Genomic DNA, 22,496 nt, shown 5'->3' on the forward strand with positions numbered 1-22,496 from the left:
CAAAAAAAAGAGGAATATAGTTTTAAAACAGTATTCCCATGATCGTTGTTTGATCATGGGAATCTTGTTTGTTCTGCTTGGTGTGTAAGACCTTAATTGTCAGGTGAAAAGAAAGGCCAGCTCTACTTACAACTCTGTGACGTCTCTCGGAATACCTTTCGGCAAGACCTTCAATCCTTTGTTGCTACATCGGACGACCGTATCCAAGCAGGTACATTCAGATGGACAGTGAGAGAGTGGGGAACAACTGTTGTCATCGTTCCCTGCATGGCCACGGCAGAGAGCAGATTTATTATTTTAGTAAGTTAAATGAGAATTCACTGGATAATTTAGTGGAGAATTCAACTTTACTGGAATTAAATGAGAATTCTCACTCATTAACAAACCCGAGAGTTGAGAACAAACCCAAGAGTTTTGAACTATCAGATCCTTTATGCATGGGGCATTAAGTATTTAGAAATGGACACCACACAGTCTATATAGCACTATTCTCAGTTTGTCTAAGGCAGGATTTCCCGAAAATGGCTCATACATTTGAATTGCTAACACAATTATTTTGTTCACTCACTTCTATATTGTCTTTTTGATTAGGAAATATCAATGTAAACTGAAAAATGGAAATACTGTAAGAAGAAAGACAGGAAGAGATATAAAAGGACAGATTAGCTGAAAGTGTTAAGGAAACATCTCATGGGTCTCTCATTTTAAAGCACAGGGCTCCAATGAGCTCTTGATTTCTCAGCAGTAATAACAGAACCTGCCCTAACTATGTTATAGCACTGATAGAATCAAGAACAATGATAGAGAGGGCATTAAAAAGTGAAAAACATTACTTTGTCAGAGTTACTAGAACTTTTATAAGCCAATTGTTTTTCTAATTTGAAAATGAAGTTCCCCAAAGAGATGAGGCTATATCAATAGAAACCATCACAAGTTGGAAACTAGCAAAATCATCTAAGATATTCAGAAACAGTCATGTAGATGCAAATGTGAAAGGGCTCTGTGAGATAATATAAGTGCCCTGCTGCTGAAACATAACAAACAGAGCAAAGCAAAAGACACACAGCTGCTACTCATTGAGCTATTACACTCTGCACATTCCTACGCAAGCGCCCTGGGAAGGTCCCGTGAGCACCCTGTGATCAGAGACGTGGGGAGCTTCTCTTACCATCATCACAAGTGAAGTCCTGAATGGCCACATCTTGGATGGGGATTTCTTTGAGGAAATACGGCTTTTGACATCGAGGATTCCCCGTGACAATTCTTTTCTTCCTGAGCCACTCTCCCAACCATGCCAGGTAGCAGTTACAGTTAAAAGGATTGGCCAAGAGGTTTCTAAGCACCGTATACAAACAACGCACAGTGTAATTTAGGATTTTATTTTCTTACTCCTCACCATCCCATGCTGCCATTTTTTCCACACTATTTCTGTCGAAATAATTTCTATTTAGTATTTCAATTTCCATCTCCCGCCTTCCAACATATGCTATGTATATTTTTGCTAAAATATTTATATGTGGAACTTAATAACTACAATACTTTTGCATAAGAGAAGTCTTCGAATATTTTCATGTGGTAAATAAAGTGCAGGTAGCAATTTAGAGTTTATGCAGGGGATCCTGATAGATATCTCATTTAGAAATAATTTAAACTTGTCAGAAATCTGACTTACTGTCAAACCTCCCTGCACTGATAATGCAGTAATTTAATATAAAGATGAAGGCTGATTACCTTATATTATTGAGTTTAACTTGACAACAGCTATTTCATTAATTTGTCATCTCGAGATTCCCATCTCTTATTTGCTCCAGAGAATAGGTTTCCTATCTAAACTGACAGCTGAGTTGATTAAATGCCAGTTATAAAAATGAATTTATTTCTATAAATCTCAATACTTTTGGCATCTCACCAGTTCAGCACAAACCTATTGACAATTCCATTATTTATAAACATGCCATCCTTAATATGCACAAATTAGTCACTCCATGTAAAATGTCACATTTTATGTGGAAAAAGGATTAAGTACTTTCCTGATGGATGGATGCTTCCCTCAAATTATTTTTTCAGTGACTTGTGCTGTGTTAAACATGATTTTTTCCCTTTGTAACTGTTTCTATTCTCCCTCCTATTGAATTAGATTAGTATGTTTGGATGCAGCATGACCAGAAAGCCATCAGTTATGAATTATAATTTCAAACACTGTTTTTCAGACACTGACATATAAAAGGCTCAAAGTACATTGTTGAGAGGTTTTCTTGTTGATGCTCTCTGTGTTCTGTCAATAGGTCTACGCATTTTATTTTCATATTGTCTACATAAAATATAATCTTGGATGGGCTCAACCTATTTCTTCGATATTTTTTCTAATATCATAGTAAATGTCCTCATGGGTAGCTTTTATTGTTGGTCTGGTCATCTTCCTGTATCTCTTGTCATGGTAAATGATCCTTTTGAGCATAGTTTGTTGGCACTAGCCTATCAATTCTATTTTTTATGATATTTGTGCTAAAAATAGTTCAAAGTGAGAACACTGGGGAAAGATCTATAACATTCATTTATCTGTGGCAATTTCAAGTTATAATAATTTAAAAAAGTAGAAATTAAGTCACATTATCGATCCCATTATCCTGGAAAAGAATTTACTGAGAATATTATTCCAATAAAAACAATTAAAATTATTGTAAGATAGGAATATTTTAGAGATGTTAGAATAGGCTTAACCTAAACAAAATTTGCCTTTTTATATACCTAATTTCTTGCTCATATTTTTATGAAATATCTAATCATGTATTAAAGTGCTATTAATAAAAGAAGTAAACGTAATGTGCTAGCTCAGATAATGCATAAATGAGGACTATTTTTCATACTTACAGAGTAGATAAAGAATGGAGAGTATCAAATGCCCCTGGTGCAATCGTAGTAATCTGATTGTCATAGAGAGAAAGCAGACGCACAGAGCTGAGCCCTATGAAACTCTCATTGCCCACACAGCTGATTCGATTACTTCTCAACATCCTAGGGGAGGAAACGGGACATAGTTATGGAGATAAAGCATCAGGCAATCAATTTGGCCTATCTGAGAATCAAAATCATCCCTCTTCGCAAGCATGTCGCATTCATTATTATATTCTGAATGCTCTCTTGCCATTAGAAATTGCTGTGTATGGAAAATATCCAGCAAGAATGAAATGCTTCACATCACCAGTGATTAAACTCACTTGCCAAGGGTGTGGCGAGCCTGCCTAGATTTACAACCTCTCGATGAGGATAGAGTGGTGGTTTTTCTTTTTTTTCTTTTTTTGAGGCCATAATTATGTTTGTATGATTACCCAATGTCCTAATTCACCTATAGCTCTCTGCATCCTTGGAGCCCAGGTGATTTGTGTATTCAGGGTAGAATGACATTTGAGGTTGAATAGAGAGAGGCGAGAGCAAAGAATCAATAGGCACTGCAGACAAGACAGAGAGGGCATCTCAGGATTTAGAGTTCCGAGTCAATGTCAGACAGGGGCTGGGGCTCCGAACATAACTAAGTATCCATACCGCTCATACACAGTGTTTGATTTATGAAAATCTGTCCGTTGTTTCAAGCACAGAACCTAAAAACATGGCCAAGTAACAGATTCCCCTTGCTCCCAGTGAAGTTTAAATAGGTTTATCTTGAAAAAACACTGGTCATTTTTCTTTCAGGTGTTGTCATTAATAGGATTAACAACTATCCTTTCCTTCTCATTGCTAAAGTACTGTTTTAGTTTACAATTTTCTACAAAGCTGCGTGTTTGTGGGGCTTCAAAAAAATAAATTAAAACCTCAATGTTTCTCTAAAATTCCCACAGGAAGGTAGAGTGGCTGTAAATTTTATTCAGAATTTTAGATATATGGTGGTGTATTCATTTCGAGTCACCCCCCATGCCAGAATGGTATGCTGTATTTCTATTTTCTGTATTTCTATCTTTTTAATAAACTTCTTTAAATCTTCAAAAAAAGAATTTGAGATATATGAGTTTACACATTAATTTTTTAAAGCATGTATTAATAACCATCTTAGAAGATTTCAGAATATAAAGAAGAGACAAAAAATAAATGAATAACAAAGTGTTGCCTTAATTTTTGCATTGCCCTATAATAAATAAGAAATCTATACTTTCACATTCAGCTAGTTACAGATAAGAAGAAAGGATGATGCTCTCTTTATCAGGGTGTTGCTTTATGTTAAGAGACAAATGTGCAACAGAAAAGCACCTCTAACACTACTTTCCTTTGTCATAAATAATGGAGAGAACTGGGTCTTAATCTTGTTGGAGTCAAGTACCTCTGGGAGGAGTTGAACCAAACGTTACTTTCTGATGCTGGAAAAATCCGTAAGTGTACATGTGGACCCAGCTTAGCCTACCATGTTGGGGGATTAAAAGATTAACTAAAATATTTAAATGTACTACTAAATGGCCTGTGCACCCTCAATAGTTAAAAATAGAAGAAATAAGGATGTGCCTTCAAAATGTTTAGAGCTCCAAGCTAAAAGATACCACAGAAAGGAATATATAGTTTGAGATAAAGCTACTCTGAAACTTAGTGTTTGGCTCTAAGCTGCTGTATTTGACATGTTGATGCTTTGACTAGGCTGAGGGGACCAGTGGGTGCCTGCCTCAGGTGCTAAAACATATGCAGCCCCAAAACAATGGGCCATAGAAGGAACTCTAGATGAAGAAGGGGACACTATCGATGAGCAACTAAGGTGACCTGAGGGGATGGGAGGAGAGGGAAATTCTCTAATGTTCATGATGTACATTAACAAACATATCAAAGTCAATCACTAAGCCAAACAGAAAAGGGGAGGAGAAGGGAATCGGGCAGGAATTGGGTAAAGGCTAATTAGGTGATGTATACATGTATGCCTCCATCATCTTGTACTCCATTAAGAAGTATGAATACAATGCACCAATAAAAAGTAAAAAAAAAAATAACAGGAATAAAATGAAAGAAGTTCTTAGAATCTGTCTCAGGGAGAGTTCTGTAAATGCAACTAGTTAGAAGCACTGTTTTGCTGTTTTTTGGGGGTTGATGTTATAGACTAAATTGTCTACCTAAATACCTACGTTATCGCCAAACAGGACTCTATTAAGAAAGAGGGCTTTTAGGGGAGGTAATGGGTATAAATAAGGTCACACTGGTGGGGCCCCATTCTGAAAGGTCCTAGGGCCTTAAGAGAAAGGGATAGCAGAGAATCATGGTGCACTCTCTGCCTCTGTCCACATGCACACATGGAGCAAAGGCCCGATAAGGACACAGCAAGACGCCGGCCTTCTACAACCATAAACAACCTTCTACACCCCATCAGCACCTGGATCTTATACCTCAGGCCTCCAGAGCAGTGCAAAGTCAACTTCTGTTAAGACATCCAGTCTGTGCTATTGTCCACCCGTGTGAACTAACACAGGAGGAGCTATGGCCTGCGCCCCACTCCAGCTCCTCAGCACTGCCCTGCCAGGAGAAGAGTCCAGCCACCAGCCAGTCCCTCCACTGCTGTCTTAAAGGAGGCTTCCTTCTGTTGTATGGTTTGTGTTCTCCTGAATTACCTAGAACAGCTTAGGGAAGGCTAGCTTCATCCAACTATGGGATATCTCCTCTGCGTTCCTTCCACACACTCTTCACTCTCTCTTCCATAAGTAGTCTGAGAGAATATTTGCATATCATTTTAGAGGGGGCTCCAAGTTGGCTCATGGGAAGGGTCTGCAGGTTGTAGGCTGGTCCTGCTGGATGAGTAGGTTCCATACTATTTTTTCAAAGCTAAAAGAGCACATTTCTGCTCATGTACAGGGTTTTGTGGGGGTCCCTTTTGAAATTGGGACGCTATTAACACATCCCATTGGCTGGGGAAATACCCTCCTCTTCCTCTGGTAAACAGCAGGCAATGGCTCCCTAGGCTGTCAGCCCCATCCCCCTGGTTGTACAATACTCCCAAGGTTTAGGGGAGATGTACAGCTCAGAGCTCTCTTCAGCAAAATCACCACAGCTTTCTGTTTACAAATAGCATCCTCCTTCCCTTCCGAAGGTCTGAGTTTGATCTTTCTTCTAATGGTTAGGCCACCACTTTTTCAAACATAATTATATTCTTTAAAGATAATGAAAAGCTGGTCATTGTGGCATATACCTGTGATCCCAATACTTGGGAGGATGAGACAGGAGAGCGGGTAGAAAGTCAGCCTCAGCAATTTTGTGAGATGCTGTTTCAAAATAAAATACAAATATGCTGGGGGTATAGCTCAGAAGTAGAATGCCCCAGATTCAATCCCTAATACCAAAGGGAAAATATACATATTCACTGTATAGAATTTAAGCTATATAAAAGGGTTATATTTTATATTTACTATTTATTCCAATCCCCATCCTCTCTGGCCAAACACATTTTGAAAATATGAAGAATTTCCTTCTCTCAAGCTTTCTTCTTATAAGCAAATAAACATGACTCTCAGTGCTTTAAATTTTTTTTAACAACCAGGAAAAGATAGACCACCAGACAGATACCTGCTGTCTCTGTGTAAGCTGCTACAGTTATTCTGTTACAAGGGTGGACAAAAATTCTGATTTTTTTTTTCAGCTCTGGAGATGGAACTCGGGCATTTGACCTCTGAGCTACACCTCCTGCCCTATTTTTTATTCTTTATTTTGAAACAGGGTCTCATTGAGTTGCAGAGGGCCTCACTAAGTAGCTAAGGCTGTCCTCAGGTCTCAGTCTCCCAGGTGCTGAGATTACAAGTATGTGCCACCACACCTGGCTCCAGATTCTGATATTTTGAGTCCTTAGGACAAGAGGGAATAGAAGGTGAAGGTGTTTAAAGAAAAGGTAAGAAAATAACCACTTTGAGGCAAAAGCCAGAAACTAGATGTAAACAGACATGAGAGCAAGGCTTATCTAGTTTGCTGAGAAAGTAGTGGTCAGGAGAGAAGCTCTCCTGAGAACTTTCCAGCAACATACTGAAGACAGGAGTATTGGAGAGAGGGGATGTTTTTCTTTGCAAAAGGTGTGTATGTGTGTGAGCCAGGCATGGTAGTGCATGCTTGTAATTCCAGCATTTGGAAGGCTGAGAAGGGAGGATAGAAGTTTGCAGAGAGATTCAGCTACTTAGTGAGGCCCTTTGTAACTCAGTGAGACCCTGTTTCAAAATAAAGAATAAAAAACAGAGTGGGGGTGTAGTTTCAAGGTCAAATGCCCTGGGTTCCATCCCCAGTACTTAAAAAAAAAGTGTGTGTGTGTGTGTGTGTGTGTGTGTGTGTGTTGTGTGAGAGAGAGAGAAAGCGAGAGAGATAGAGAGACAGACAGACAAAGAGATGAGACAAACAGGGTCAGTGGGAGAAAGTAGGGGTCTTCCACTCTCCCATGATTATAATGAACAATGAATTCCATTCTACTGGTAGCAGAATTGCAACACAAATCCGAATACTTACAAAGTTTTGAGGCTTTCCAATCCCTTGAACATCTTATGTCGAACATTTTCCAGACGGTTACTCGTGAGAAGTATTTCGTTGACCCCCGATGCTCCTTCAAATGCTCCCTCCTCAATATCTGTGATCTTATTGTTGCTAAAGTTGCTAAATAAGAATCGTGGCAACAAAGATGGTAAGCAATTCCTCTCTAACAAAGATGGTAAGCAATTCCTCTCTAACAAAGATGGTAGGCAATTCCTCTCTAACAAAGATGGTAGGCAATTCCTCTCTAACAAAGATGGTAGGCAATTCCTCTCTAACAATGATGGTAAGCAATTCCTCTCTAACAAAGATGGTAAGCAATTCTTTTCTAACCAAGAGGACGCAGAAGACACATGTTTGATAATTTTCTTCTACTGAACAAAGCCATCCACATTCTCAAAGAATTTCATTACCTAAACCTGATGGAGTTAAGATAACCTTACCCTATTCCAGGAATCCGAAGGAACAGTAATTGGAAGAAAGAATGTCTATGGCCTGAAATTACCAAAATGAGCTGCAAGGGGGCCCTAGAAGTACAAAATTATTGGCATAAAGCCAGGTGAATTTTGTATTAGCCAGGTGTGGTAGTGCATGTGTGCCATCTCAGTACTTGAGAGGCTGAGACAGGAGGGTTGCAGGTTCAAGGCCACCCTCAACAATTTTTTTTTATCCTTTTAGTTTTGAGACTCATTATGTTGCATAGTGCCTCCCTAAGTAGCTGAGGCTGTCCATGAACCACGATCCTCTTGTCTCAGCCTCCCAAATGCTGGGATTACAAGCATGAGCCACTGGCTCAGTTCACTCTTGACAATTTAGTAAGACCTTGCTTCTAAATTAAAAAAATATAAAAGAGCTGGGGGAATAGCTCCAAAGTAAAAATATCTCTGGGTTCAATCCCTAGTATCTCCCCCCAAAAAACTTTTTATCTTTCATAAGACTTAATAATGATTCTTTCAAACAAATATCCCTGATTAAAACTGTCAAATAAAAAAGGGCACTTGAATAGATAGAAGAATAGGCTAAATCCTTAGTGTCCAGCTAGCATTAGAATTTCAATGGAATATGGGTTTGTTATCAGTTGTACTTCTAATGCAATGGGTTGAAACACCCAACACAACTCTCGGTATTATGTATAAAATCATATCCAGGTCAGGTATCTTTCTACAGACTCTCACTGCTTGCTCCAAAACCAAAATTATACATTCCCTACCCCTCAACAAAATCATTTTATGTATCTTTTCATTGCTCAAAGAGAATTGCTCATAGTAGCTGTTCAATAAATACCTGTTGCACTGAAAGTCATCTTATGGCTTAAAAGGAAGTGAATTTAGTATGAGTGACAAAGAGGGGTAATTAAGAAATCAGAAAACATTTGGGTGGCAGCATGGTATCAAGGTGAAGAGCAAGGTGGCATGTTCATTCAGTTCTGCCACATGTAGTCTTAGTAACCAAGGGCAGTTAACCATATGACCTCTGCTGGCATCTCCTCTCCCATGGAGGATGCTCTTTGTTCTTGAATACCATACGTGGCCTCTCTCCTGTCTGTCCCTTCCCTTTCTCACTCCTTCTCAGGGGTGTAGAATACTGTCTTGAAACTGCTGAGCTTCTGAACTTATTTTAAAATATGAGTTGTGGCCATGGCGTAACCCATTGAGCTATGAAACCAGTTGGCCAATCATTAATTTTGACTCTCTTCTAATGAAAGTTTAATGAAGCAAAAAGTCAACTAGTTGACATGAATGTGCTGAAAGAGAAATAACAGCATGGTTTGGGAAATAGTACAGGAACTTACAAAATATCGTGGAACCCATTTTAATGTGCTCAGATGGCTGAATTCCTTCTGTGGCCACATAACAAACCAGCTGTCTGTGCTCCAGGAAGAGGCTAAGGTTTCAGATGGGTGTGTGTACACATGGGAAGGTACCTTTCAGAGATTATCCCAAATTCATGTAGGAAAATTTTCTGGATTTTTTTTTTATGTTTTCTAATTTCCTTTCTTTAATCTTTATTTCTTTTAAAATTTTTATTGGTGCATTGTAGTCATACATTTAAATGGGGGTACAAGATGGAGGAGGCATACACGCACACATCAACTAATGAGCCCCTACCCAATTCCTGCCCCATTTTCTTCCCCTCCCTCCTTCTCATGTTTGGCTTAGTGATTGATTTGGTATATTTGTGAAGGTACATCATGTGCATTAGAGAATTTCCCTCTCCCCCCTTCCATCCCCTCAGTTAGGTCACCTTATTTGCTCAAAAAAAAAAACCTAATTAAACACACACACACACACACACACACACACACACACACACACGAAAAAAATTTAAAAGATAGCTAATAAGTAACTTACATTTTACGCAATTGAGGAAGTTTCTTAAAGATTCCCGTGGCTTCCAATACTGTGAATTCATTATTATTGAGACGCCTAAAGAAAAAAGAAAGGACAGAAAAGTTTCATTACCAACTGTTAGGAAGGGATTAAAGTTAAAGGTAATAGTTAGCATTTTGTAATGATAACTCAGCTAAAATATAGTACATATATCAGAGAGGATTTGTGGAAAAGTACTGATTTTTTTCAACTTTTACTCAAATTTTATTGAATAAGTAAAACATGTTAAGAAGGACACAGTAAATAAAAAATCAAAACCAGCTCTATTCAGTAATGTCTAGAAATAAATGTCTCAAACTTATTTTCACTATTGTCCCAGGTAATCATTTTTAGGCATATATTCTAATTACGCGCACCATAACTTTTTATTTATGACTTTATTTCAATATAATTCCCATAAAATAATCTTTGGTCCTTTTGTGTGGAACTGGGAGTTGAATACAGAGTTGTTCTACCAATGAGAAACACCCTCAGTTTTATTTTATTTTTTCATTTTGAAATGGGTTCTTGCTAAGGTACTGTGTGTTGACCTCAAACCTGCGATTTTTCTGTCTTAGCATCCCAGTACTGATATTACAGGTATGAACCACCACCCCTGGCTAATGTTTACCCTTTTTAAAAGTGTGCAGTTGAGTGCTTTTTAGTTTAGTCAGAAAATTGGGCAACCTTTTCTGCTCATTCCACAATATTTTCACCACTCCATAAAATAAGCCATAATCATTGCCAACCACTCACAATCACCCCCCACCCCAGTGTTGGCAACCACTAACTTATTTTCTCTTTCTATTGATGTTCTTTTTCTGCAAATTTCATATAAATGGAGTAATACAAAATGTAATTTTTGGTGTTTGCTTTTTTTATTTGTATAATGTGTTGAACAGTCGTTCCTGTTGTAGAATACATCAGTATGTCATGAGTTTTTATGAATGAATAATGGTATGGAGGAGGGAGGGAGAGGGAATGGGGCAGAAATTGGGTAAGTGCTAATTGGGTGGTGTGTGCATGTGTGACTCCACCATCTTGTACTCCATTAAGATGTATGACTGTGATGCGCCAATAAAAAGGTTAAAAAATAACTGAATGAACACAGCACGTTTATTTATCACTGACCAGTTGTTGGACTTTTGTGTTGCTCCAGTTTTTGGCGACTGTGAAGAATAATAGTTATGAGTATTGGCATAGAGGTGTTTATGTGAATATGTTTTCTTCAGTTATTTTGAATATATGAGGATAGGATTATTGAGTCCCACAGTAAATCTTTTATTAACACTTTGAGGAATATCCAAAGTGTTTTCCAAAGGGGCTACATCACTGCATTAAATCATTAATGTGTGACCATTCTAATTCCTACCACGTTTTATTGTCCTTTTCTTTCTCTTTCTCTCTCTAATTTTTTACAGGTATTTTAATGTTTGTGAGTTAGTATTTCACTATGGATTTAACTTGCATTTCTGTAATGACAAATTATGTAAAACATTTTTATGTGTTTATTGGCCATTTGCATATCTTCTTTGGAGAAATGTCTGTGTAGATATTTGACATCTTTTTTCTTTCTCTATAGTTCTGGGAATTAAACCCAAGTGCAGTCTACCACCGAGATATAGCCCCAGTCCTATTTTATTTTTTATTTTGAAACAGGATTTAACTAAGTTATAGAGGGCCCTGCTATGTTGCTGAAGATCTTCCTGTCTCAGTCTTATAAGGACTGGGATTACAGGCGTGTGTCACCACATCTGGCTGACCACTTTTTAATTCAATAATATACCTTTATATTGTTGAAGTCTAAGTATTCTTCATATGTTCTGGATATAAATTCCTTATCAGATGCATGGTCTACAAATACTTTCCTCCCAGTAGTGAATGTATGTATAATTAAAAAATTATCAATTATCGGAGCAAACAAAAATTTCTGCTGAAGTCTACATTGCAAGCTAGTTTTCTACTACAATTCTTAATTGACAAAAAAAACTATTTAAGGCATTATTTTGCTAGAAGATATTTGTTGTTTTTAGTATAATCAGAAATAATATGTCTTTTTATGACTATAAAAATAGAGTTCAAAGTCAGGCATGATGGTGCACACTTGTAATCCCCGTGCTTGGGAGGCTGAGAGGAGGATTGTGCAGGTTCGAAGCTAGCCTCAGCTACTTAGTGAGGCTCTCAGCAACTTAGTGAGACCCTGTTTCCAAATAAAATATAAAAATGGCTCTGGAAGTATAGCCCGGAGGTAGAAAGCCTCTGGGTTCCACCCCCAGTACCACCAAAAAAGAAAGAAAAAGGAAAATGGAGTTCAATGCTTTGGTTGCATGAGATCCATGCTTTTCTAAAATCCTGGAGGTATTAAATAGTTTTGTGAACAAACAAGTATTTTTTTAAATCACCAACATTACAAACGAGATAGTTTCTGGTAACTCTTTGAAAGTCCTAACTTTATTTTTAATTATTCAAAATGCCTAAAATTCATTAAGGACCAGGCATGTGCATAGGCACAGCAGGAGATAAGCTATAACACACAGTCCCTGTTAGCAAAGGGCTGTTCTCTAGTTGGAGACAGAAGGATTATACACAGGAAGAGACAACCAATTTTTCAAAGGAGTCAGTGACAGGGGATGGTGCTGAGCGTACGAATCGCCAAGATGCTCAGATCACAGGAGTGCACTAGGGTTTCCTTGAATTTTGAAATACCATCACTAAAGCTTATTTTATATAAATAAAGGCAATAAAGGCAAATCATACACAGACACAGAATTTGCAAATGATTCCCCAAATACTTTATCCCCTCGTACAAGAAAGGTCCGATGTTAGACGTGTAAAACTAAATCTGGTCATACTCTCCCTTTCCAGCTTCCCCACTAGGCCATCTATTGCTCATAAAAGACTGTCCTTTACACTTCAATACCTGCCCATCACTGAATCCTTGCACCTGGGAGCTAAGGAAGAAGTAAAGTAGATAAAAGGACTCTCTGATGAGATTCTTAATTCATTGAGATTCAAAATGGTGACTCTCAATCTACTTTGTTTTCTATAAGGATGAAACATGTTAAAAATCTACTAAGTGCTTAGAAACAGATAGTACTAAATAAACATCAGATAGTCACGGTTAGGAGCATTATTACACACTAACCGAATTCTGAGTGATTAGTTCATTATTTAATTGCATCTTTGGCTAGAAACATGAACACAGCGACTCATATATTCTTGTACGAAGAAGAGAGAGGAGATGATCCAGTGTGTATTAGTTAAAACTAATGGGGTCACTGAGGATAAAAATGGCAAGACACAAATTCCTATGCTTAGAGGTCTTCGGTGCCTCCCTCGCAACTAGGATTTTGTGGGAGGATGAACTTACAGCTCTGCGGTGTATTGGGGAATGTGATCTGGGATTTTGTTGAGTTTTTGATTGGAGCAGTCGACTGTGGTCCCTTCACAGCGGCACTTTTCAGGACAAGCCAAGTCGGCAAAGCAGTCTCCACTTAATTTTGATCGGTAATCTTCTGTACCTATTGAGGATTCAAGCCAAAAGGAGAGACACTAAGTCTAAAGGTTAGAATATTTATTCATTCGCAGGAAGAAAAAAAAAAAAAGGAAGATAAGTAGAGATTATGCAGCAGGGAGACAACTTAGGGAATTTTGGTCAATGGGTGTCAGGAGAGGGTTAAAAGAAAGGCTTGGAATTTTCTGGAAAAAAAAAAAAGAGAGACTAGATTCACATGACAGGAAAACATTAATAAAGTCGAGCTTTTCACAGCTGTACTTTCTGCTGATCCAGTTCTGAGCCATTTCTAGCCTATTTCACAGCTAATCACACAATGGCTATTGATTATTAAAAAAAGGTTTAGTTTTTTTTCCTTCCAAGTCAAGAATCAAAAATGTGTCTAGTAATAAACATATTCCTGTATGTTATTGTAAATTAGGGCTTTCAAGGCAAATAGATGTACTCAGCTTTTTAAATGTCCGTGGACTTTTCTTACTCTCTCCTTCTCACATACTCTTCCGAGAAGCCTCAAAAAGCCCTCTTTTTTTCATTTAGATTTTATAAAAAAGAAACAAGTGCGTCCTGACTTGCGCCTCAGCAGCTTGTCATGCTGTAGAAAGCTGCGTGACGTTCCATGGTGCTTGACGGAACCATGTTTTACTCGTACCTGGCAACCACATGGTTAGATCAAGCACAACAGAAAATCTCGCTACATTATCACTACACCAACCACTAGGCCAGAGGTCAGACCAAGAGGAGAGATGAAGGGAAGGAGGAGGAAAGCTACAGGTGTTCTGGAAACGTAATACTGTTTACATGACATGCATTCTTCCCGCAGAATGTTTATGAGCATAGTAAGAGTATTACTACCGAAGGTTTCCTGGAAAACACAAAGAAGGGGCTATACTCAAAGACGCCTCCACCGTTCCTCAGAACTGCAGAAGGGAAACCACAGCTTTCGGGAACAACATCCAGGGAGAAGTTGAAGGTGAGCTACAAGGACAACAGAGAAGCTCAAAAGGTCTGTGGTTTCGTCTTGAAAAGTAGGCGCAAAAGAGCAAGACTAGAAGAAGGTACATCGGGATCGAAAAGGGAGGACATGATGTTTCAGATCAGACACATTTACTTACAGCCCAGGTGGTGAATTCCTGCAAAAATAAAGATCACCAGGAAGGAAAGAAAGACAGAGTAATCCCAGTCAAGGTTAACAGACACATATATCAAACTACGCTCCTTTTCTCCTTTCTTTACCATGGCATTTCCAGGGGGATGGCATGGTGCTATGGGATTGTCATGCTTTGCAAATTTGTAATAATTTCTTTGAGGCATGATGGCTTTACAGGCAAAGCAATGGCATAAAAGATGCATCCCGCAAATTAAGTTTTTGTCAGATTCCTTTAAAGGATGAACTCTCTGCCAGACAGATTTTCTTTAGCATTATCGCTGGAATATGGAGAGCGCCATAGAAATGGTCACAGGCAAGTACACATGGGAAGGGTGAAGGAAAAATTAATCATGAAGATGGTCAAGGACTATCGTTAGAACACTGGGATTCATCCTCAGGTTGTAGCTTAGATGCTTGACAATGACTTTTTTGACTTGTAAATAATGCTCACTCAGCGGGGATGGAATCGGCAGCTCACCTTAAGTTTGCGATGTGCAATATGACAGTGACAATAAATGGTGTTGGCTGCTAATACCACAGTATTTATTGAGAATATGCTTTATCCTGACTTCAGCTTTTATCCAAAGTGAGACCAAGGTATGCTGATAAGGAAGTTAGGTCCACTCATTATATTTAGAATACTGAATTTCAAATAATGGTATGGTAGGTCATGAGCTTAACTCAGTTTTAATTAAAGTGTTAGGACCAAGAGAGTTAAGAGAGGCCCAAAGAATTCTTCTGTAGTATCTTAGCTTCTCCAATTGGTATTTCAAATAAAGTAAATTCAATTGAAGATAACATATGATACTAAATATAGAAGATATTTTCTAAAACATACTTTTGTTCCTATCTGTCAGTAAGAGGGAAAACCTGCACCAGAATTACATAAGCAGCCTGGCTTTTGTTCTCTACTTGGTGAACTGGATATATTAATTTCTAAATTTTTAACACAGTATATTTAAATAGAAAGATTAATTTGGTAAAATTACAATAATGCTATAATTTGAGGATTTAAATTATATCATCTTCTGGCTGGTCTGGTGTTTAAAATATGTCTATTTAAAAAAATTTCAAAAACAAAATGTCTTTTCTCACTTAAGTAGTAGTTGTCAGATGACTTTCCACTTAATAATTTAGTAAAAGTAAGGAACTTTAAACATTGGCAATGAACCCAATCAACTGTTCTTTTAACATGTTACTTATTATGCAGCCAACTATGGTCCATAAAATATTAATTGATCACCTACACTGAGAATAAGTAATATAATTAAATACATCAAATGCATAAAATCACACAAATTCTAATTCAGTAATGGTAAGCAATCCATTTCTCCTTATAATGGAGACCAAATCAACGGCTCTTTTTAAGAAAACAAATATAGCTGTGCACATTAACACTGTAGAAATATCTTTTCACTTATAGCTCGTAAAATATATATGGTTTAGAGTACACCCAGGAGATGGTGAACTTGGCCAATCAATGCTTAACATATTATATATACATATATAAAATGGTTTTAAACAAACAAGTCAAGAAGTATTTTACACAACTGGCAGGCAAGGAAAAAAATAAGTGAAAGAACAGAGTTTAAAGAGCTAGCTCTAGAATCAGTCACCCAGAGAGTGCTGGGATTAAAGTGATCAAACACTGCTACTGCTTTTCTCAGAAACATTTTACTCATTAGCCTAAATTATTCAAGGCATCCAGTGCCCAAGAACTTCTAATGCTTTTATGATGGACATCAATAGTTTCTTTTATAGAGTTATATTCTAACTCCAGATACACAAGTTTGTAAAGTCACAGACAAATAAGGAGCAAATTATATAGATCAGCATGAAGCCACAGTTTTGTATAAAAAGAGCAAAGCAGTAGCAAAGAAAAGATATACAGCATGATTTTTAAATATAAAAAAATTACAAAGGAAGTCTGTGGATGGTTGTGACTGATTTCATGTAGAACTAGCTCTTTGACAACAGAAGGGCCTCTGTCTTTAAAACTAGCTCATTAAGCCATATTTTAAAAACAGGCTGAAAGATCAGGTATACAATGTAAGGAGAAAAAAATGATTTAAGTAGAAAGCCATAGGTTCAAACATTTTAGCTACTGTGAGAAATTGTAGACAATGTGCCAGAGTGAAAGGTAGAGAAAAAAGATGGGTGTTTAATAATAAATATGTTTAATATCAGAAGCTGCATGCAAAGGTCAGGTTTTCAGGAAACAGCTACAAGTGGTCTATGCATAAGTCAATCTACCTATAGAGTAACCACTGTACTTTCAGAAGCATGCACGTCAGAGTTTTAGAAGCTAGATTTCATATGGTGAGGAAAGGGTGTCTGCGGTTAGTCCTACCACCAAGCAAAACCTACCTGGAATGAAATACTGTTCTTTAGCTAAATAAAAAAAAGAGACAAAAAAATAGAAGACGCACCTGAATGTCAGCAAGCAGAGATATGAGTCATATTAGATTTAAGAATGAACTAAAGTTACTCTAGATATCACTACGTGAAAAAAATGTACATTCACATGAGTCGTGGAACTAAAATAATGCACTGTGAGTAATACAGTCACCTATGATCATGGACAATTACCAGCCTGGTTGTGATATTAGCTTTTTAGTGTGAATTAGCTGCCGGATGAGAATACACCTGTGATAGTTAGGCAGTGTATTACTAAAAACATAGAGAACTTATTCTATCATCACAATATGGAAAGATTGAAGCAAATAGTGCATCTCAGTGAAGTATGAGCTCTCTAACAGTAACATGGTGCATTTATTTATATTTACCTCTTTGTAGATAATGTAATATCCCCCAATGCTAAAATATGGCCTTTGAGAAAAAAATATTTTTGCAGTTTTATTCAAAATAAGAGAGTGCAAAATGGACAAGTACATTCTGAGTGAAAGTCTAGGGCGAGCTTGGGGTTATCCCCACTTCTGAGCCTGAGGAAATCATGCCACCAAGTTTTAGTTCACTTTCTGAAGATGTGAAAACATGATCCATTATTTGTAGTTTGGGAAGAGAGAATACTATGAGCCGGGCGTGGTGGCGCACGCTTGTAATCCCAGCACTTGGGAGGCTGAGACAGGAGGATCACACAGGTTCAAAGCCAGTCTTAGCTACTGAGTGAGTCTCTCAGCAACTTAGAGAGACCCTGTTTCCAAATAAAATATAAAAAATAGGTCTGGTAGTATAGCTTGGAGGTGGAAAAGGCCCTGGGTTCCACCCCCAATACCACAAAAAGAGAGGGAAAGAGAGAGAGCATAACATAACCCACCTGAGATTCAATGCATTGTAAAAGCATTTTGAGTTAGCTAAAAGGCCCTGTTTCATTTGAACCCTAAATATGTAGTGTGAACTATCCAGGCATCTTTTAAACTTGGCCAATAGCCTACTTCTTCTGCTACATACAGTGTTTATAAAGTTATATATATTCCATGTACTTTTATCTACAACTCCTCCCTTCCCCCCTCCTTCATGGGGAGAAGAAAAAAGAAATATAATTCCCCAGTGTTTGGTAATGGGCCAAAGGCCATCTTCTTTTGGTAGGTCTCATATAACCACTCTTTTTTTGGTTCCGAGGGAAAGGTCAAGAAATTACCTGAACAACGAAATTTCTTGCTTTTGATCTGTCCGATTCTTTTGTTTGCCAGGCGGCGGGGGCTGGTACAGCGGGCACCACTGGTCTCAATGGGGTTGGTATGGAGATAATCCGCCAGCCACTTGAGATGGCAGTCACAAATAAAGGGGTTCTGGGCCAAATGCCTTTCAGAAACACAGACAGAACACTTTTATACACATGACTTGCTTTGGACTCACCCCTCACATTCATGGCGCGCACAGTAGCCATCGAGTTTGATGTCAATTATATTATACATACATCGTCTGAATGGCCCGGAGAGGAGAAAAAGTCCCCTTGGCAATGGTCTGAAGCTTGTTGTCATACAAAGAAAGAAGGTTCAAGTTGTGAAGGTCCTGAAAAGCATCTACCCGAAGGCAGTTTATCTTGTTGGCGTTCAATAATCTGTGTGATCAAATAGTTGGAGAATTGAATCAGAGCATCTCATGAACCCACCTGTAAGATTTGGTCCTTCTTGAGAAAATCCAATCAAGGTGTGCATTTTCTTTAATCTCAAGACTGACAACTTTAACTTCAATAATAATTTAGGTTTTACAGCTACAGACGTGTGGTTTACAGGAGATAGGAAAAGTCATGTGGTCAAATGCACCTAAATCCAGTGAAGTAATACTTATGCATGTATTAAACAAAAATTGTTAAGCATGGACTAAGGATGACATAGAGGTACAATAAAAAACAGAAGGAAATCTAGGAAGAGTGGTACATGACTGTAATCCCTATACTTGAGAAACTGAGATAGGATGATGTCAGGTTTAAGATCAGCTGCAGCAAATTAGTGAGACCCTGCTTCAAAATAAAAAAAAAAAAGGGGGAGCATTGGATATGTAGCTTGGAGGTAGAAGGTCCCTGGGTTCAATCCCCAGTAATTATACACACACAAATGCACACAGTTGGGCCTCACTTTGGGGATATACTTGCAACTTTTCCCAGAACACAACTTCTGCTTCACTAAAGTATTCCTTCCTCTGGGCTCCCTCCTCAGAACATTACTGAGTGCTGTGCAGTCTCATTACCTGTTTCATGTTGACCCATTTAATGACGAAAAGGAAGTTTAGTTCTCTTTAAGACAGGTATTTTTTATATTATTTTTATGTCACTATGTATTTTAGTGCTTTTAGTAGCTCAAAGAATATGTGCTCTATATTTTGATTATATCTCATTAGCTAATAAACTGAAAACACTGTCTCTTTTGATAGCAAAAAAAAAAATCCTATTTTTAAACAGTTTCAAAGATTTCCATTTCATTTGCTTCATTTCTCAGGGATTCCATGAAAATTCAAGGCCATGAATTCCCCTGGTCATCCAGTTTGCTCTGTTCTTTTGTCCTCTGTCAGAAGTTGGTATTGGCTTTTCCTGTGGTACATATATTTTATTTTGTTTTATTTTATTTTGGTACTGGGGATTACACTGAGGGAATTCTACCTCCAAGCTATACCACCAATTGTTTTTATTTGATGAGTCAACATTGTCCTTGTATTTTTTTTCCACATTTACTTTTTATATTGTCAGCTTTTAAAATGCATGGGTCAAATATTGATCTTATAAATATTGTGTGCCATGTTTGTGTCTGAAGTGATTTTGCACTTTTGCTTATCGATTCTATGGACCAAGGTTTGACAAGACACCACCACATCTCTCTCCTTCCCACTACTGGTCACATCAACACAAAGATGCTTCAGAAGGACAGGAGTGGCTCAAGCTTTAAATCGAGTAGCCAGAATGCCTACCTTCATGATAGAGAGAAAGATCTGGAGACAGTTCCAAAGAGTTGTGTCTCCCAGTAAATAACTATTACACATGATAGTTCTGACAGACTAATCTTTTTTTATTTCATTAAGCTATATTAATCTGGGTTGAATTAATTTATTTCTGAAGCTTCCATGGAAATAGAAAATGGTAAGCTATTATAATGTTAGGTTTCATAGATCCAAAATAATAAAATACTTACAGTAGCTGTAAGGAAAATAGTCCTTCAAATAAACTTTTTGGGAGTTCTGTAATTTTATTTCCGTAGAGGACACTGAAAAGAAAATGTCATAAATGAAAAAGCTATCAGACACTGAACAGCATAAAAATTCATCTAATACATATGTATTCAAGCATAGGCAAAGTTAGTAGACACTCAATATATCATAAAAGTTATGGTCGACTAAAATATTTCATTTGCATTTTTGCCTTGTTATAGGTCACATGTATGGCTACTGTACAATTTTTTAAATAAAACATTGAAATAGATTAACAATGAATTAACAGCTTTTATAAGTTAATTATATTTTCATAGAAACGTTTCCTGTAAAGTTCTCATGTTTTTTAAACACACATGGACACACATGGTCAATATAGAATGAAAATTCAGGATATATAACAATGAAAAAACACTAAATGCAAAAACACTACATATGAAATCCACTGCTCATGAAAGGGATGATTTGAGGTTCATAATATTGGTATATGGCAGAAAAATAAAAGTAGGACTATTTTTTTTGTGATACTGGGGTTCCTAGAAACCCTTCTAACTCTGGGCTACACTCCCAGACTTATTTTATAATTTTTATTTGGAAACAGGGTCTCGTAAGCCAGCGAGGCTGGCTTCAAACCTGTGTGATCCTCCTGTCTCTGCCTCCCAAGCGCGGGGATTACAAGCGTGCGCCACCATGCCTGGCGGGCTATTATTATTATTTTTTTAATATATTGCTGTTTATGCTTGAGGAATATAGGAACCATGAAGACAGTGATCACAAACATGCATTTAGGAGGATTTTTAAATATATATTCTCCCAAATAAATGTGAACCAGAATGAATTGCCATGAGCCCATCTTTGATCAGAGGCTACCTGTGACCATTAAAGGAAGAATCATGACCTAATTACCCCTCTGTACCTGGTACCTGGCATGGGTTCCATCATACAGTGGGGTTTTAACATGGATTCACGAAGTGAAATAATAAATTAGCAGAGAAACAAATCGAGGAAAAAGTGAAGAACAACAACAACAACAAAAGCTGAAGTCAGCCGGACGTGGTGGCGCACGCTTGTAATCCCGGCCACTTGGGAGGCAGGGACAGGAGGATCATGCAGGTTTGAAGCCAGCTCCTCTGGATTAGGAGACCTTTTTTCCAAATAAAAAAATAAAAAGGTAGGTCTGGGAATGTAGCCCAGAAGTAGAAGTGTTTCCAGGAACCCCAGTACCACCAAAAAAAAAAAAAAAAAAAAAAAAGAGAGAGAGAGAGAGAGAGAGAGAGAGGGAGAGAGACCCTGTTTCCAAATAAAAGAGTATAAAAATTGTAGCCCAGTGGTAGAAGGGTTTCCAGGAACCCCAGTACCACACACACACAAAGCTGAAGTCAGGGGATTTTGGGAATGAATGAGTAGAAGGTAAATTGTTGATTCATCCTATCAGCTATTAACAATAGGTCTGCAATGACCATCTATTGATTTTTAGCCCCAAATTTGGGGTACTAAAACTATGTGTGAAAAAAGACAAGTTATATATTTAGGGGAGCACTGTGGCAATATTATAAAAACATGAAGATGTTTATCTAAATTCTAACTTACTAGTTCTACATTTAAGGGTTGAATTTATTTATTTATTTTATTTTTATTTATTTATTTATTTATTTATTTTATATTTATTTATTTTATACCTTTATTGGTGCATTATAGTTTCATGTCATAATGCAGTTCATAGTGATGGTGACATACATGCTAACAGCACATGAGACTGAGATGGGCATGGGCATTCTGACATATGTATATAAGTCCATGGAAGCACTTCCTTCATTAATTTTGCCTCCATCCCCCTTAACCTCCCCTCCCAGGTCACCTCCCTGTCTCCACTAGAGATTTTCTATTAAAGTTCCTATTGTATCCTGATTACTCACTAGCTTCTGCATATGAGAAAAATGTATGTAGGTGTTAAATTTAAGAAAATATGGATAGACAATACAATATGGTATAGACAGATTATTAATCATGGCATAATTTTCAACAATGAAAATCTGAATGCAAAATTTCCCTAAATCATAAAAAAATTGGTTACATACATTTTTATTTTGATAAAAATCAAAGTTTGAATGATATTTAGTAATATTAAAGTGTTTATAACATAGGGTAAATTTAAAGCAAAGTAGTACACCAAAATACTATATATATATATGTATTTAGCAATTATGTACACATTTACATTGAAAAAGGGAAAAAGTTCTTTGCTATCTAGATATGATTTGAAATTGCATCTATATATTTTTTACCCCTACAATAAATATACTACTTTTAAAAATCATTTTTTGCCAGGCATGGTGGCGCACAAGTCTGTAATCCCAGTCCTTGGGAGATTGAGACAGGGGGATCACGAATTCGA

The 22,496-nt window shown here is 37.4% G+C and overlaps 1 protein-coding gene across 1 annotated transcript in view; it reads right to left on the reverse strand.

Annotated features, from left to right (window-relative positions):
• Positions 1 to 22,496, reverse strand: part of SLIT2 (slit guidance ligand 2) — a gene marked incomplete at both ends in the record, with an annotated part of 373,384 nt that overhangs the window by 79,169 nt on the left and 271,719 nt on the right. The window contains 10 exon segments of the mRNA XM_080697867.1: positions 131 to 263; positions 1,169 to 1,335; positions 2,872 to 3,015; positions 7,447 to 7,590; positions 9,819 to 9,893; positions 13,207 to 13,357; positions 16,865 to 16,888; positions 18,099 to 18,262; positions 18,378 to 18,521; positions 20,086 to 20,157. Of these exon segments, the coding sequence (XP_080553993.1) occupies positions 131 to 263; positions 1,169 to 1,335; positions 2,872 to 3,015; positions 7,447 to 7,590; positions 9,819 to 9,893; positions 13,207 to 13,357; positions 16,865 to 16,888; positions 18,099 to 18,262; positions 18,378 to 18,521; positions 20,086 to 20,157 (1,218 nt within the window).

This window comes from Muscardinus avellanarius (genome assembly GCF_963383645.1).
Source record: "Muscardinus avellanarius genome assembly, chromosome: 6".
NCBI lineage: Eukaryota > Metazoa > Chordata > Mammalia > Rodentia > Gliridae > Muscardinus > Muscardinus avellanarius.